This window comes from Microtus ochrogaster, chromosome 8 (assembly GCF_000317375.1).
Source record: "Microtus ochrogaster isolate Prairie Vole_2 chromosome 8, MicOch1.0, whole genome shotgun sequence".
In the NCBI taxonomy this organism is placed as follows: domain Eukaryota; kingdom Metazoa; phylum Chordata; class Mammalia; order Rodentia; family Cricetidae; genus Microtus; species Microtus ochrogaster.
The window spans coordinates 70,070,826-70,087,281 of record NC_022015.1 but is presented as its reverse complement, the minus strand read 5'-3'; the positions used below and the strand labels follow the sequence as shown (position 1 = coordinate 70,087,281).

Here is a 16,456-nt window from a genome sequence, read left to right as displayed (position 1 = left end):
AAAAAAAAAAAAAAAAGATTCAAGTATATGCAAGATTGAATTTCCTTAAAAGTATGCTTGTCTTTAACCAAGCTTCCAACATAAACGGATCTTTAATTCTGGAGAAATTGTTGTTTACTTTTGACAAGGGCAACAAAGTAGATTCTTTGCCAACCCCCGCCTCTCCTCTCACAGTGACCTTGAACATACATAATGAACTGAACATCATTACGAGTCAGGTCACTATCGCGTCTCCATCTGCCCCAGCCACAGCCCACATAGACATCATACAGAGAGTGCTGGACAGAAGCACACTCAAGTACAGAACCTGGAACACCAGGAGTCTGCTAACTATAAAAGGAAAGCCTCCTTCCTTCATGCTCACAATATGGACTCAGAACTGTTTTCTTTTTTTCAGCTTGGAACAGATCAGAATTAAAGTGTTAACGGCTCGCACATCCCTCAGAAAAATACATCACTCAACAAATCTAACAGTGCTCAAAAGAGAGATTTTTAATTTTCGGATTTACCTGGTTTAAAACAACAGCAACAATGCAAAGAGATCCTACTTAATGTTCCCTTCTTTGTGTGACCTGGGATCTCTAGTCACCAGGCACTACAGACTGAATAAGCCAGACGTTCAATCAAGTGCACCTTGGGATGGCCCATGTGATCGTGTTAAATCAAGTGCACCCTGGGATGGCCCATGTGATCATGGCAGAACAACTTGAAGATGTCTCTACAAATTCCCACTCAGGCAGCCAATAACCTATTAGTTCAGAAAGTTTTATAAAGATACAAATTATAAAATCTGTTAAGATGAGCTGGAAATAATAAAATTTGTGAAAATATGAACAGTAATAAAAAGACCAGGGAGTACATGGAAAGTGTATGCTTTAGTAATTTTTTCTGTAAATCTAAAATTGTATGAAAATAATGTATACATTATTAAAAGAAACAGGAGAAAAGTTAGGACCTCAGAACAATATGGAAGAAAAAACTATAATCTTTCTTAACTTCATGGTCTCACCAACATAAAACTGTTATTAACCAGTTCAGCCCTGGGAGATCTTGTCTGTCTAGTGTCATTGTGTCATTCATTAAATCATCAAATAATGTCAGTAAATTTCTTGGGTTGCTGTTTTACTCATTAATTTAATGACTATGCTATGTGGCTATATGACTGTATAATTATATCTTTTCTCTCTAAATAAAATATAAGCAATTTTAGAACATAGTCAGCAAATTGCATAACGCCTTTAACATAGTAACATCTTGCTACTTGCAATTTATACTGTCTGTGGTGGTTTGAGAGAAAATGGCTCCCAAAGGGAGTGCACTACTAGGCAGTATGGCCTTGGAGTAGGTGTGGTCTTGTTGGTGGAAGCGTGTCACTGTGGAGACAGTCTTTGAGGTCTCATAAAAGCTCAAGATACTTCCCAATGTTTTAGTCCACTTCATGTTACCTTCTGATCAAGAGGTAACCAGTGCCATGCTACCATGCTCCCTGCCATAATGATAATGGACTGAACCTCTGAACTGTAAGCAACCACCTCAATTCAATGTTGTTGTTGTTTTTAAATAACAGTTGCAGGGTCATGGTGTCTCTTCATACTACGACAGTGTCACACTGCAAGTGTTCAATATTTGCTGTTTAATGGCAAAGTGACAAGGACACAATATCAACGACATACGGTGGTCTCTGAAAGCTGCACTATAAAGGCTTTCCTCCCCCTGTATGTCATACATGCTCTAAGTGGCTGAACTATAAGCTTTTTTCTTTCTACTTTGGGTTCGCCACTTAAAAATAGACAACACGTTTGTAGAAGACTATAGGGAGACAGAGGATGTCAGAATGCTGGTGAACATAGTGAGTGGAAACAGGTGCAATTCTTTTACTTTGCTCCTCAGTTCTTATGGTTGAGCAAGGATAGTGGCTTTCTCTAACACAAAGACTAAAGTGGAAGATTACCTATTTATTTCTATGCAAAACCTCAAAGACTAGATATAGCCAATGAAGGTGACCAATGCTGACATCCCTCGACATCATTAGTGTTATACTGTTGGTACCTCACCTGCCCTTCTACCCTGAATTTGCTGGCCATAATAGGAGGCAGCAGGGGTCATCCAAGTTTTGTTGTTGTTGTTTTCCCTATGAAAGAGTTAATTTTTAGAGAGATAAAAGAGGTCATGCCAACTTTCTCTCCTTTATTGGTTACCAGTTTAAAATTCTGGGCATCCCATATCCTGGTTTTAGAAGATGAAATACAGCTGCAAGGCCATTAAAGGTGGTGCACATCTTTAATACCAGAACTCAAGAGACAAAGGCAGATTGAGTTCTGAATTTAAGGCCAGCCTGGTCTACAAAGCAAGTCCCAGGACAATCAGGGTTACAGAGAGAAACTCTTGAAAAATAAATAAACTAATTAATTAATGATGAAAATAAAAGACGAAATGTGATCTTTGACAATTCATCAAGGATTGCAGTTCTGCGAGCTCACTCATGACCTCTCCATGTTCTATTTCTTTGGACCAGTTTTAGAAGTTCAAATGTAACTTATCAATGGTTGTCACACCCTACTTTACAGCATATCTTCTTGCCTATTAGAAGTATTAGATATGCTTCCATGTCTAGCCTTTATCAACAAATAAATAGGCCAACTGGGAAAAAAGCCAAAGCCTTCTGCTGGAAAACTTTCAAGGTAGACAAGCACTCTAGTTCTACATTTAATTAAGTACGCTTGAGTGATATAAATAATAAACTAAGAGCAAAAGTCACCAAAGGGCTATTATATTATTAGTTGTGGCATCCTTCAAAAACCAGAAGAGAACTGGGACTACTGCATCCACAGCCCATCAGATTCAAAGAACATGAACGTGAATGATAGCTTTGAGTGCCAATGGCAGAGCAGGACTGACACGCCCACGTCTTTCCTAAAGGATAACCACCTGGGGGAGTCTCACTCACAAACCCACCACTCCTCCCTTCCAGACCAAGGCCACGTGCATCCACAATAAGAGAGAGAAAATGGTTCTCTATTTAAAGCAGTGGTTCTAATTTGCAATAAAGAATTTAAATGGCAGAGAGGTAAATGTTAAAATATTAAAATGAATGTGGAGCTCAGGAGTTTGTACAGTGCCTTCAAGTCCATATTTGGTATTTCTGAACTCTAACTATCAGCACAACATCATTCACTAATAGTCCTTATAGTACTCGGTAGTCACTAACACAGTCTAACTCAGTATCAACTCCGCAGAAAATAGCCATATTCTTTCCTTCTCTTCTCTACTTCCTTCTACAGTTTCCGACATTCCAAAATTCACTAAAATATAAAGATGAATGATTAGGTTATAAATTATTTCCTTCCCCCAAATGGCTCAAGTAAAAATACATGCTATCAAAACAGAAAAACATTTTTGATGTTTCTGTATTTTTGATCACTTTTGATCTCTCTATAGTTCCTCAATGAGCTGTCAGAATCCATTAAATTTATATTTAATCTATTCAGTGTAATGCCTTTTAATATTTAGCAATACTAGCAGGATTATATGTTTTAACTTTTCCATATTTATCAGATATTCTTTTCTGAATGTATAATCCTATCAAGCTATTGCTATTGCAAGAACTTAAACTGAATGTGAGAAAATGAATGAATGTATACAATGTCTATCAGAAATATTTCCAAATCTAGATTTCCTAAGTTTATGAACTGTCTAAATATCAAGTAATTTCAACTGAGCATACCTCTTGTAGAAGACGTGGGTCTACACAGTCACCGTCGTCATTAAACATAGATTCCCAGCTTTCCTCCGCAGCAATACTTCCTTGTATGTGAGAAGTGTCTGTTGTTTTTAGCTCTACAGATGTTTCCACAGATGAATCTCTATCAGAAAATGATAGAGCACACACTGTGTTCTCTGAGTCATCTTCCTCTTTTGTTTCAAACTCTTCAGCACTTCTTAGCTCGTGCACTGCCTCTGTTATCTCCTCCGTACTATTCAGATCACTGCCCAAGGCACTCTCCAAAAGGAGGTTAGTCCCATTTGACACACTCAGTTCAGAGTCCAAACAAGTGGTACAATTACTATCAGCAATCTTCTTTATGGGTAAAGAGGAAGCACAACCTGACACACGCTCTACCAACTTTCCTGTTGACTCTGTAAAACTAGATGCAATGCTCTCAGCATAAATATCTGAGCAGGCAGTTAGGCTGCTACCATTTTCAGAGTCGTCCTCACTTTTAGCTGCATCAAGATGGGCTACATCTGCACTCATTTCTATAGAATCTGAAGAATGACTTGTATTGCTACTACTCTCATCAGATTCTCTAACTGCAACTATACAAGAGCTGCCTTCAGTTACATGGGCACAAACTGCACCTGCAATGTCCTGCATACATGCCTTGCTGCCAGTGTCACAAACACTTTTAAATCCATTATCTGTGTCTGTTTCATGAGCAAAGACAGCTGTATCAGAAGGCTCATACTTTACACATAACTCATCTGCAGAGCTGTCACTCTCACACTCTCCAGTCACTGTTGGATCAATAATGCCATTTGTGCTCTCTAATTTGCTGACTATAGCCATTTTAAGAGAAATGATACCCATAGTCTCAGAAATGGAATCTACACCTTTCTGACCCAAGACAGACTCTGGAGTGTTGACTGTATTCTCACTCTCAGCTTCAAAGTCTGTAAAAGTAGGATCAACATCGTCATCTGGACCTCCGGGAACAGAAACTGCAGAGATGCTCCCAGGAGTGTGCTTTGACACTCCATCTGATGTTTCCATACTGCATGGAGCAGTTTCAGAATCAGAACTTAGAGTTACTGGCACAGCCATACCCTCTGGTTTTAACCGAGTGGTAACAACTTGAGGAAACTGGGAGACTAGCTCTATAGCATTGGCCTCAGTTTCAATTCTGCTGTCCAACTTTCTATTTACAAAGGTTTCTCCACTGAAATCACAGAGCCCCACATTCTGGAATGCTCTATTTAGAACCTGAGCATCACCGGCTTCTGAGTGAGACTTCGATGGAAGCACCTCCTGGTGTCCCATCACTCCTGCAGGTGGAACTTCCAAACACTCCACTTCCTTTGGTTTAAAAAGTCTTTGCAGAGGTCCATTAGATATAATCCCAGCACTGGGGGCTCTGGGTTGATGTTCTTGAGATGAGGCTTCTTTGGACTCTTCAATTCCTCTCTTAATATAAACCTTGTCTTTACTCTGTTTTTGGAGGCACCCATCTTCCCTTAATTTTGATGTTCTCTTTCCTTCCCTATAGTCACACCCCTTCCTATCAGAACGGCCACTAAGTCTGTGAGACTCCTGCTTATTTCCAGAGATCTTCTGGGGAAGACAACCTTCCTTTTGTTCTTTCAGCACAAAGGCAGGAGGCCTGCAGCTTTCTTCCTTGTCACCTGCCTTGGGGAGTGCTGTACCCCTTCGAGCTTTAGGTACATAAAGTGCCATGTCAGGCCTTTTGGTTCGAACTCTGCATCTCTCTGCTTCTTGCTGCATGGCACCACTTCAATCTGAAAAAAAAAGAGAAGATTTAATAATAAAAAACTAATTATAATGTACTGAACAAAGAAAAATTTAAAGAATGGGTAGAGGGCCTACTAATCTATTCTATAGCAATCACTGACATTTAAAAAAAGGGAAAATCTGTCATAAAATACTTAGTGCAATCACTCATCTAAGTGAAGAGAGTAAACCCCAAAGCCCCATGAGGTCAACAGACTTTATCACAAGACACCCTTTCTTTGGATCTTCAAAACCACTCACCCTACCTCTCAAGTTTTCTCTTTTTAAACAAGTAATTTTGCTTCCATTTGAATTTTAAAACGCATTATGTGAACGGTAATGGCCACTACATCCTCATAAAGAACAAACATCTACATGTTCTAAAGCCTAGACTTGATGTGGGAATGTCCGTCTGTATATGTGCTGCTTTTATTGATTGATGAATAAAAACTGTTTGGGCCAATGGCTTAGCAGAGTAAAGAGACACCATGTAGCTGCTGAAGGAGAAAGATTCCCTCTGGAATCTTACTTTACCAGTAGGTCACAACTTCAGGGTGATACACAGATTAATAGAAATGAGTTAATTCAAGATGTAAGATCTAGCTAGAAATATGTCTGAGTCATTGGCTGAACAGTGTTATTGATATAGTCTCTGTGTGATTATTCGGGTCTGAGCAGTTGGAAAACAAATGAGAAATCTCCACCTACATAGACTTCTCCTATGAAGAGCATTGTCAAGAAGGATCTCAAAAAGCCACAACTGCCAGCATACATATATGCATGCAGAGAGAGAGAGAGAGAGATTTGAATGCCATCTACACAATAAACAAAACTGATTGAAGAAATCTTCCTAGAAAACAGTACATTTGTATCATGATGTTGCTGAAAAAAAAAGTAGAGAAAAGAAAAAGGTACTAAATTACCCTGGTCCAATCATTATATATTTGTGTGTGTGCGCACGCGTGAATGTCACACTGAGGTTGTAAATATACATATGCTTTTGTATCAATAAAACAAAAATACAATGTTTAAGAAAAACATTTTATTTCAAAACCCAAAACTTTTGGAGTGACATGTCTGTAGTGACAAGGCAAACAGGCCTGCTTTTCGTCCTGCCCGGCTCCCGCATGGCTAGCTTAGCCCCAGAAATAACAACACAGAAACTGTATTCATTTAAACCCTGCCTGGCCCATTATATCTAGCCTCTTCTTGGCTAACTATCACATCTTAATTAACCCATTTCCATTAAATCTGTGTAGCACCACGAGGCTGTGGCTTACCGGGAAAGATTCTAACCTACGTCCATCTTGGGCCAGAGCTTCATGGCGAGTGCCTGACTCTGCTTTTCTTTCTCCCAGCATTCTGTTCTGTCTACTCCACCCACCTAAGGGCTGGCCTATCAAAAGACCAAGGCAGTTTTTTTATTTGACCAATGAAAGAACATATAGACAGATGACCCTCCCAATCATTTCCCCCTTTTCTGTTTAAACAAAAAAGAAAGGCTTTCACTTTAACATAGTAAAATTACATATAACAAAACAGTTATCAAGCAAGAATTACAGTTACAATATTTATATCTATTTTATCTTTTATCATAACAATGGAAAACTATAACTATCTATCCATTCTTCAACTCCATCAAAGACTTCAGAAGGATATAATATTACCTATGCAAACAAGAGTAAGCAACTTCCAAAACTCTAGAAATGACAAGAGACATCTCACTGCCTGTGCAGGCTTTAAAAAAGGGTTAAACTCCTTAAAAATAGAAAAGAAAGAGAGTAGTAGTTGTGGTGGTACACACCTTTAATCCCAATGCCTGGGAGGCAGAGGCAGACAGATCTCTGTGAGCTCAAGGTATGGTAGCACACACCTTTAGTTTCAGCACTGGGGAGGCAGAGACCGGTGACCTCTGTGAGTTCAAGGACAGCCTGGTCTACAGAGTTATTTCAGGACAAAGACATACAGAGAACCTGTCTCAAAAAGTAAAAGTAAAAATAAAAAAAAAGTTTAAAATAAAGCCACATAAAGATGGAAAATACACAGAGAATATTGATATTGTATAATATTACTCTTTAAATTGTTTGAATGCTGAGAAAGGAGCAACAGCTGCTAAAAGATATCTGCTTATGAATGCTGCTGAATTAATCCAAGATAGGTATTTTGAAAATACCCTGACTTCAAAATTGAAGTCAAAAGGTATATTACTTTGGAGAAGAGATTTTGCTTTTGTTTCCACAGAAAATAGAGGCTGTGGATTCATTCTGAGTTAAGAAAAATCCTGTTTGATCAAGGAAGACTACCTGAGAAATCTCCGGTAGGAACAGATGGCCCAGATGTCTGAGTTCTACATCCAGAACAGATTCAAGACTGCTGCCTGAGATGATCAAAACTCACAGGATACTCCACTCAGGACTTGATCGTAATTCTAAATTTTCTTTAGGTCCCCATAAGATTATCATCACCCCCAACCAGCCTCAAGTAGCCTGGAAAACTACACCCACATTCCCAAAAAATGGACTATGGATATTTTCCTTTGTTAAAAAAAAAAAAAAAGAGGGGGAAGTGGTGTGGAAGAATTGTCTGTATTCTGTCAATCATATTTTGAATAAACGCTGATTGGCCAGGCAGGAAGTATAGGCAGGTCAATCAGTAGAGGCAAGGCGATGAGAACTGGAGAATTCTAGGAAGAAGGAAGCCCATTCCTTCCATTCCTGCTCAGACCACCAAGAAGCAAGATGTAACCTACCCAGCTGAGAAAGGTACTGAGCCATGTGGCTAGCATAGATAAGAACAATGGGTTAATATAAGCTACAAGAGCTAATAAGTAGCATGAGCTAATGGGCCAATCAGTTTTATAATTTATGGAGATATCTGTGTGATTTTCTTTGGGGCTTGCCAGCTGTGGGGTACTAGGTAGGACAGAAACCCCAAGAGCAGGTCCTCATGTTATACATGTTAGCATTCAATACTGGGTTTTGGAGCTTTCAGAATTGTTCCTGGATTAGTAGTGTTCAGCCAGTAAGTCAATATACCAACATTCTAGGAATACAGAAAATCCACAAACCTCTGAAACACTGCTGCAACACATTTGAGATAAAGGAGACCCAGCCTATGGTACTATTGACTTAAGTGGCCTACGCTGAGTTTTCTCTCTTCTAGCAGTAATTAGATAGATCCAAGCAGGAAGAAGGAGGCTAGAGAACAAGAAAACTATGATGAGCCAGTTCACACTCATAACAGCCTCCACCACTGTCTAAGAATTTAAAGAAATTTAAGAGAGATTAAATAAATTCTTATATATTACTATTAAATACATGGAAACATGCTAGGCATATTGGATTATTCTTTTAATTTTCAAACTGGTGCTGTGAAGTATGACGGTCTTACGACAAAGAGAAGAAAGGGTTACATGGGACAAACCCAAATGTACCCTCTGATAGTTCACCACGTTATTTTAGAAGAGAGACATGAAGAAAGAGGGAAAACCTGTCACTCCTGTTCACTTTATATTAGATTCCTAAAAAATCATCTGGTCCAGAATATTCTTTATTGATGACACTCTTTCACGGCAGGGTTTGTTTTTGTTTTCTTTTTAAGCCTAAAAAAAAAAATGCTATGGTCAAGTATCTCCAGGGATGTTTTTATTTCTGGGTTGTTTTTGTTTTATAAGATAACAGAGTGTTACAAAGTAGCCTAAGCTGACCCAGAACTTGGTATACAGCCAAGGCTGACCTAGAAGTCAAGATTCTCATGCTTCAGCCACCCCAGTAAAACCACCTTAATTCATTTAGCCTCTCCTCTCCTATTAATATATTAGTGTGTATGTGTGCGTGTGCATGTATGTGTGTATATGTGTACACGCACCATTGTGCCACGTGGCAGTCAGAGAACACCTTGACAGGAATCAGTTCTCTCCTTGTATCATGGGAATCCTAGAACTTCAACTCTATCAAGCTTGGCAGTCAGCACCTTTACTTGCTGAGCCACCCAGCTGAAGCCCTTTTGCTATTTTGAACTCTGAATATCTGGCCTAACACTGTTCACAGATTTTCTATTATTCTGACTGTGTAAGAATACATTTTTTAAATGTATTAATTTATGTGTACATTTATGTACATACATGAACACCACAGTGCACACATGGAGGTCAGAGTTGGCTCTTTCCTTCCATGATGTGGATTCTGGGGACTGAGCTCAGGCTGCCAGTCTTGGCAACAGGTACCTTTACCCACTGAGCCATTTTGTTGGCCTATGATTTTAATAGTGAGCCAAATTTCAAAAAGGTCTAAGTTTCAAAGAAACTCTAAGGAATGCGATTAACAGTGTGTCAATTTCAATTAGTAAAACACCTATCAGTATATACCTCAGCAAACTTCTGGGCAGAAATGAACAGATGTGGATTAGCTGAAATAACTTGTAACTTGCTTCAGCTGATTAAATAGCAGGAGTAATGGTAATGAATAGAGGTGAATTTACAGGGAGAGGGCACTGAACAGTATGGACTTTAATACTCACAGCCCTTTCAAATTTAGTATTTTATATGGGAATCAGATGCACACAATAAACAAAAAGTACAAAAGAAAAGTCCAACTGACAAAAAACTGATGGGATTAATAAAGACAAAAATGACAAAATCCTAATTCAGCATCATTTCTAGGATATGAAGTAAAAAACTAAAAGCAATATGAAGGCAATAGACAATAAACACAAGGATCTGTTTGGGTTTAAAAAAAAATCTAACAGAAGATTTACGTCTGTAAAATCTACCCAAAAAAGTATATGAAGGCTTCTATTTCAGCCACAAGGTTAAGAAAAGCCAAAATGTGAGGAGGAAGTTTTAAAAAGAAAACGCCCTTAGCATAGACGAAGGCCATACTATGCATGATTAGAAGAACTAAATGAGGGCAGCCCAGAGGGGTTTGGATGAAGTATCACAGCTAATGTTACACCTGAAGACCAACTGCTCTACATAAGTGACATTTTCATCCCACATTTCTTTGTGTCTATGTTTCTCCAGAATCAATTGGCAGAAATTAAAAGCAACAGTTTTAACTCAATGTAAGAAAAAATAAAGCAAAACAAAACCCTGTATTTCTAGAGTTTTCCAATGCTATTATCAGGTTATGGGTGTTGTTTCCAGTAAAAACTAAGTACATCTAAATGACTGACATACACCAGAAGAAGCATTTCTATTTATAACAAAGGTGGTCTAGTTTTAAGCATCTTTCAAACTCTAAATCATATTACTACCTCTAATCTGTACTAGACTATTAGAGTCCCCAAATTATGTACTTTAATATTGTGTGCTATAGTGAATAGTTTTCAAAACAATCCCTTTTCCTGAATGATCATATATCATAATAATACTATCTTAAACTGGAATAGTAATATAATAAACTTATAATGTCTATTTCCTATTTAAATGCTAAATTCATTTGGGCCATAACAAGCAGTGTTTTGGAAAATTACCAACAAGCTCACGGTGTATTTCAGAGTGTTGGCTGTTTATAGCGATGTTGTCTATAGTAAGCGATTCCTTTGCTCGAATGGATAACTACTCTGAATAATGGAGGAGTATATCTTCATTTTTTAAGCTATTCACAATATAGTAGCTAAAGACATGACACATTTACATTAGTATTTTCATCGTTGTAAGTCTAGACGATCAATAAGTAATCAAGTCCTGATTTATGGCATCTGCCAATCTTTGTACAGTAAATATTTTTACCTTGGATAATTTCAGGCTACCAATGTAGTATCATTGAACACAAATCTGGGAAAATTTGTAAAGACAAATACTAGTCTTCAAGTATAGAGATGTATGATACACTATAATTTTCAGAGCACAGATCATAAGCAGTTGTTACATTTTAAAAATTCAACATATTTAATACTAAACCTATGCACTTGGATTATGGGACCCAGGGAGACGGTTCCAACAGTAAAGTACCACTTGCCACACACACATGAGGATCTGAGTTCAGCCTCAAGCACTCATGAGAGGGGAAAGAGTTATGCCTGGTGGGCTTGTGCCAGCAGCCCTGCAGCTTCACAGCCAGGGAGCAGATAGAAGGATCCAGTCAGTCTGCAAAACAACAAACTCTAGGTAAAGTGAGACCGTTTTTGAAAACTAAAGAGAGCAGCCACTGCGGAAGAAGACCCCTGAGGTCACCCTCTGTCCCCCCCACACACAGCCACTGCGGAAGACCCGAGGTCACCCTCTGCCCCCCCCACACACAGCCACTGCGGAAGACCCGAGGTCACCCTCTGTCCCCCCCCCACACAGCCACTGCGGAGGACCCGAGGTCACCCTCTGCCCCCCCCCACACACAGTCACTGCGGAAGACCCGAGGTCACCCTCTGTCCCACCCCACACAGTCACTGCGGAAGACCCGAGGTCACCCTCTGCCCCCCCCCACACACACACAGCCACTGTGGAAGACCCGAGGTCACCCTCTGTCCCAGCCCACACAGGCCCACACTTGCACACACAAAACCTCCCATCACAGCATCTTGTAGATGGAGGTTGTGCTTTAGTTTCCCAGCCACCCAGACCCAAATAATCACACAAAAATTGTATTAATTACAACACTGCTTGGTCAACAGCTCAAGCACATTCCTAGCCAGCTTCTATATCTTAAATTAACCCATTTCTATTAGTCTGTGCATCACCACAAGACTGGCTTAACAGTAAAGTTCAGGCATCTTTCTCCATCGGCAGCTACAAGACTGACTCCACCTTCTTTCTCACTGCATTCAGTTTAGGTTTCCGGTCTACCTATATTCTGCCCTGTCATAGGCCAAAGCATCTTCTTTATTAGCCAATGGTAATAAAACATATTCACATCCCACAAGGAGAATCCCACATCAGCATATGATTTCTTACTTAAACTCAACTCTTCCCCATACAGTTTAATTTTTTTAAAGATTTTTTTAATGTTGAAAGAGCATTTTACTAAGTCAATTGAAGAAAAGAATTTGTTATTCTACATTTTACAGCTTATTTATTCCAGAAAGACTAGAAATATTCAGTTTTGTCCAAAATTACATTTTCTAAAGGGGATAAGAAGCCAGGTTTCTTTTTGATAGAGAGCAGCTAATTACTAAAATGTACCTTTGTAACAATTCTGGCCAAATTGTTTTCTCTGTAACTTCTGTACACTGGGACTATACTTTAGCACCTTTCCAACTGCTTCTACTGCTTTAAAGTTCTCTTGAGAAAAAAATGTTAATAACTTCAAGTATGTCTCTGATCTATCACCATAAGAACATAAATATCATGAACAAATCAAGTTTTAACTTTTCCACAACAGGCCCACACTGCTTGTCTTATATCTGTTATCTGAACATACACACCTCTTCAATCAACAGCAGGGCATTAGCCTTTAAATACTCAAATAGACAACCATGAAGTGACTAAGCTCAGGATTTTACAAGGCTCATTCAGAGTATCTAATAGTAGAAAGAAATGACCTAATGGGTGTGCTAACAATGCTTTTAGAACAAATTCTCTATCACTTTGTTGGCTCATATAAATCTATCATAACTAAACCATGTATGTTATCTCAAATGGGGAGGGGGGTCTCAATGTTTATCTCCAGTTGACTTAAAGTCATTATGTGGCCTAGACTGGTCTCAAACTTGAAATCCTGCTTCAACCTCCCAGGTGCTGGAAGCATGAATATGCCACCACTCCTACCTGTATCAACTTTTTATTAGAAAAGTTTTAACTGAAAACCTATAGAAGTCATAACAGTTAAAAACAGTACAAAAATGTTCACATACCATTTACCTAATTCCCCTACAGCTAATATTTCACCACGTGTGCTTTATCACTTATAGTAACACATGACCCTCCTTTCTTTCCTACTTCCTTTCCTCCCCCAGGCTGAACTTATTCCCCTGACCCATTGGAGAGCATTTAGCTAAATCTGATGGTTTTAATGTGATCCGGTTTTTATGACGGCTGGCTGTACTTGATTTTTCCATCAGGTACAACTCACTCCACATTTGCCACTCAGGCCACAGCAGTTTCCTAAAAACAAAAACAAACCAGGCATCTTAGCTCATAACACATGCTAAGACTTCCTAAATTAAAATCATAGCAGCTGTGGTTGGTCAAGACAGAAAATTTCTACCTGAAAAACATTTTCTAACTTTTGCAAAACCAAAGATTATTATCTATTGCTGTTTGTACAAGAAAAAAGGGTATGTCTCCAAAAGTTATATGATTCCTTCTCTAGACACATGTGTCCTTTTTCTGTTCCTTTCTGGAAAATCCCAGAGCTTAGATGCAACGATTAATACAAACCAGGTGTCTCTCTTTCTAAGTCATGTCAAATTCCTTTGAAAATGAGGCAAGGCACAATCAATTCATATGTTAATAAACAAAGATATAAGGGTAAGAGATGAAAATATTCTTAATTGAAAATATTTTCTAAATAGATTTACTTCAAATCTATTTTCAGAAGAATAAGTTTCATTAACTTTGTTAAAAATTATGAAATGTTTTAGAATAAAGAAATGTTTCAAGTAAGACACATAGTGAGTTCTGACTCTGGCATCCTCTTAAACATTCTACAAAATAAAAAGAAACCCAATGTGGTATTTTACATAAAGGCTACACTAACAGACTACAATTGTCACATATTAAATGGCAATGCAACTGTCTTGAATACAAGAATTATAAGTAGACGGGTGTCCCACATCATATGGGGCTCATTTTATAACAGATGTGGTTCTTCAAAATAGTGGGAAAGTGCCAGGCATGGTGGCATACACCTTTAATACCAGCACTCCAGGGGCAGAGGCAGATGAATCTCTTGTGAGTTTGAGGTCAGCCTCACTTTGTAGAAAGTGAGTTCCAGGACAGCCAAAGATATACAGAGAAAACCTGTCTCAAAAAAACAAAACAAACAATCAAAACAGGAGGAAAATAAGAACGTTCCCTGTCTATTCACTTGACTTGACTTTTCTGTATATTCAAGTGAGGTTGGTCTATAGGCAATCAAGGCTACTGTACAACAAAGCAGGTTAAAATTTATTTACAAATGAGAATTTGGTAGAGCTCATCTGCAGCTATCTCTCTTGCTGACTCTTCTCAGCAAACAGATATAATAGTGGTGTTGGAATAGAGTCTAGGGTCACAAACAGGACAGTAAGTGCTCTATCACTGACTGCACAATGACCAAAATGTTCAAAATCAAAATGAAGTTCGGATGTTTGGGGCACAAATCACCTGAGTTACACTGTGAACTTCACTGAAACATTTGTTCTGAACACACAACATGTGCCCTCTGCACTAATAATACCAGTAGGCCACACAACACTACTGTATGTTATGAACGACAACATTTTAAACATACTACAAAGTTTTCTACTCTCTTAGAAACAATGGCTTAAGCACAGAAAACAAACATTTACCAAACAATGGTTTAAGCACAAAAACAAAGATTTAACTTCCCTAATCTCATTCCTCAGCATGCATCAAATTACTGTATCTTTGTACTGTTAGAACGTTTTATTCCAAAAATTACTGTTTGAGTTTACTTGATGTCATAAAAAAAATAAATCACTGCATAAATTTTGACTTGGGATTCAGCGAAATTTCCAACAATTTTTGAAAACATAAAAACACATTTTTGTCATTTAGTACTATGTGTTTATCCAAGTGACAGTCACAGAACTGATGTAGTGGTCTGAATGAGAATGGCTCCCACAGGCTTATAGGTTTGAATGCTTGGGCACCAGGGCGTGACACTATTTGAGAGGATTAGGAAGTGTGGCCTAGTTTGAGAAGTGTGTCACAGGCGATAGGCTTTGGGGTTTCAAAAACTCTCTCTTCTGTTGCCTGTGGATCCAGATGTAGAACTCCAGGCTACTTCTCCAGCACGTCTGCCGGCATGTCATCATGCTCCCCACCATAATATTGGACTAAACCTCTAAAACTGTAAGCAAGCCCCAACTAAATGGTTTCTTTCATAAAAGTTGCCTTGATCATGGTGTGTCTTCATAGTAAAGAACACTGACTAAGACAACTGACAATGATAAAATATTAATGAATTATAAAAAACATTGTAGATGTGCTATCTCCTGGAATATCAAATATCAGTCAAGATTTAATTATTTAAAATATTGTTAAGATTACAATTATTTATTTACTCGTGGGTGGTGGGGAGCACTTGCTTGTTCCAGTGCCCATGTAGAGGTGGACAACTTGCAGGAGTTGCTTCTCTCCATTTACCCTAGGGTCTCAGGGACTGAACTCAAGTCATCAAGCTTGGCAGCAGTCACCTTTACCTGCTGAGCCATCTCTCTGGGCCCAAAACCTTAATTCTTTACAAGAAAATAAAAATGTCCCACACAGGCTGACACATTTGAACACTTGGTCCCCAGTGACTGATGCTGTTTGAGGAGGCTCTGAGCCTTTAGGAGGTACAGCCTTGCTATAAGAAGTACCACTGGGCAGGGTTTGATGGCGCTAGCCTCCCCCTACTCCCAGTCTGTTCTCTCCACTTCCAGTTGAGATGTGATCTCCCAGCTTCCTGTGCCAGCCACCCACCTGCTGCCATGCCTCACCCGCCTTTATAAACGCTCCCCTAGGGAACCACAATAAACTCTTTCTTCCGTAAGTCCCTTTTGGTCATGGTTTTTTTAACACAGCAACAAAAAGTAACTAATATATGTATATGGCCAGAACTACATAAAAATTTCTCAGGCAAAAAGAGTTTATAAAGTAGAAAATTTCAAAGTGTTCTGCACTAATCAATTCTGAGAAATGCTAAACAACAGAGACAACAAAAAAGGATGCTATCACACTATCACATATTTGACTGTGCCAAGAATGTATCACAGCCGGGTGGTGGTGGCGCACGCCTTTAATCCCAGCACTTGGGAGGCAGAGGCAGGCGGATCTCTGTGAGTTTGAGACCAGCCTGGTCTACAAGA

The 16,456-nt window shown here is 38.9% G+C and overlaps 1 protein-coding gene across 1 annotated transcript in view; it reads right to left on the bottom strand.

The window, feature by feature from the left end:
- The window catches only part of R3hcc1l (R3H domain and coiled-coil containing 1 like), an 88,133-nt gene that overhangs the window by 30,773 nt on the left and 40,904 nt on the right, over window positions 1-16,456 (bottom strand). The window contains exon 2 of the mRNA XM_005352306.1: window positions 3,725-5,514. Within this exon, the coding sequence (XP_005352363.1) occupies window positions 3,725-5,500 (1,776 nt within the window). The 5' untranslated portion in view covers window positions 5,501-5,514. The remainder of the gene's footprint in view (window positions 1-3,724; window positions 5,515-16,456) is intronic.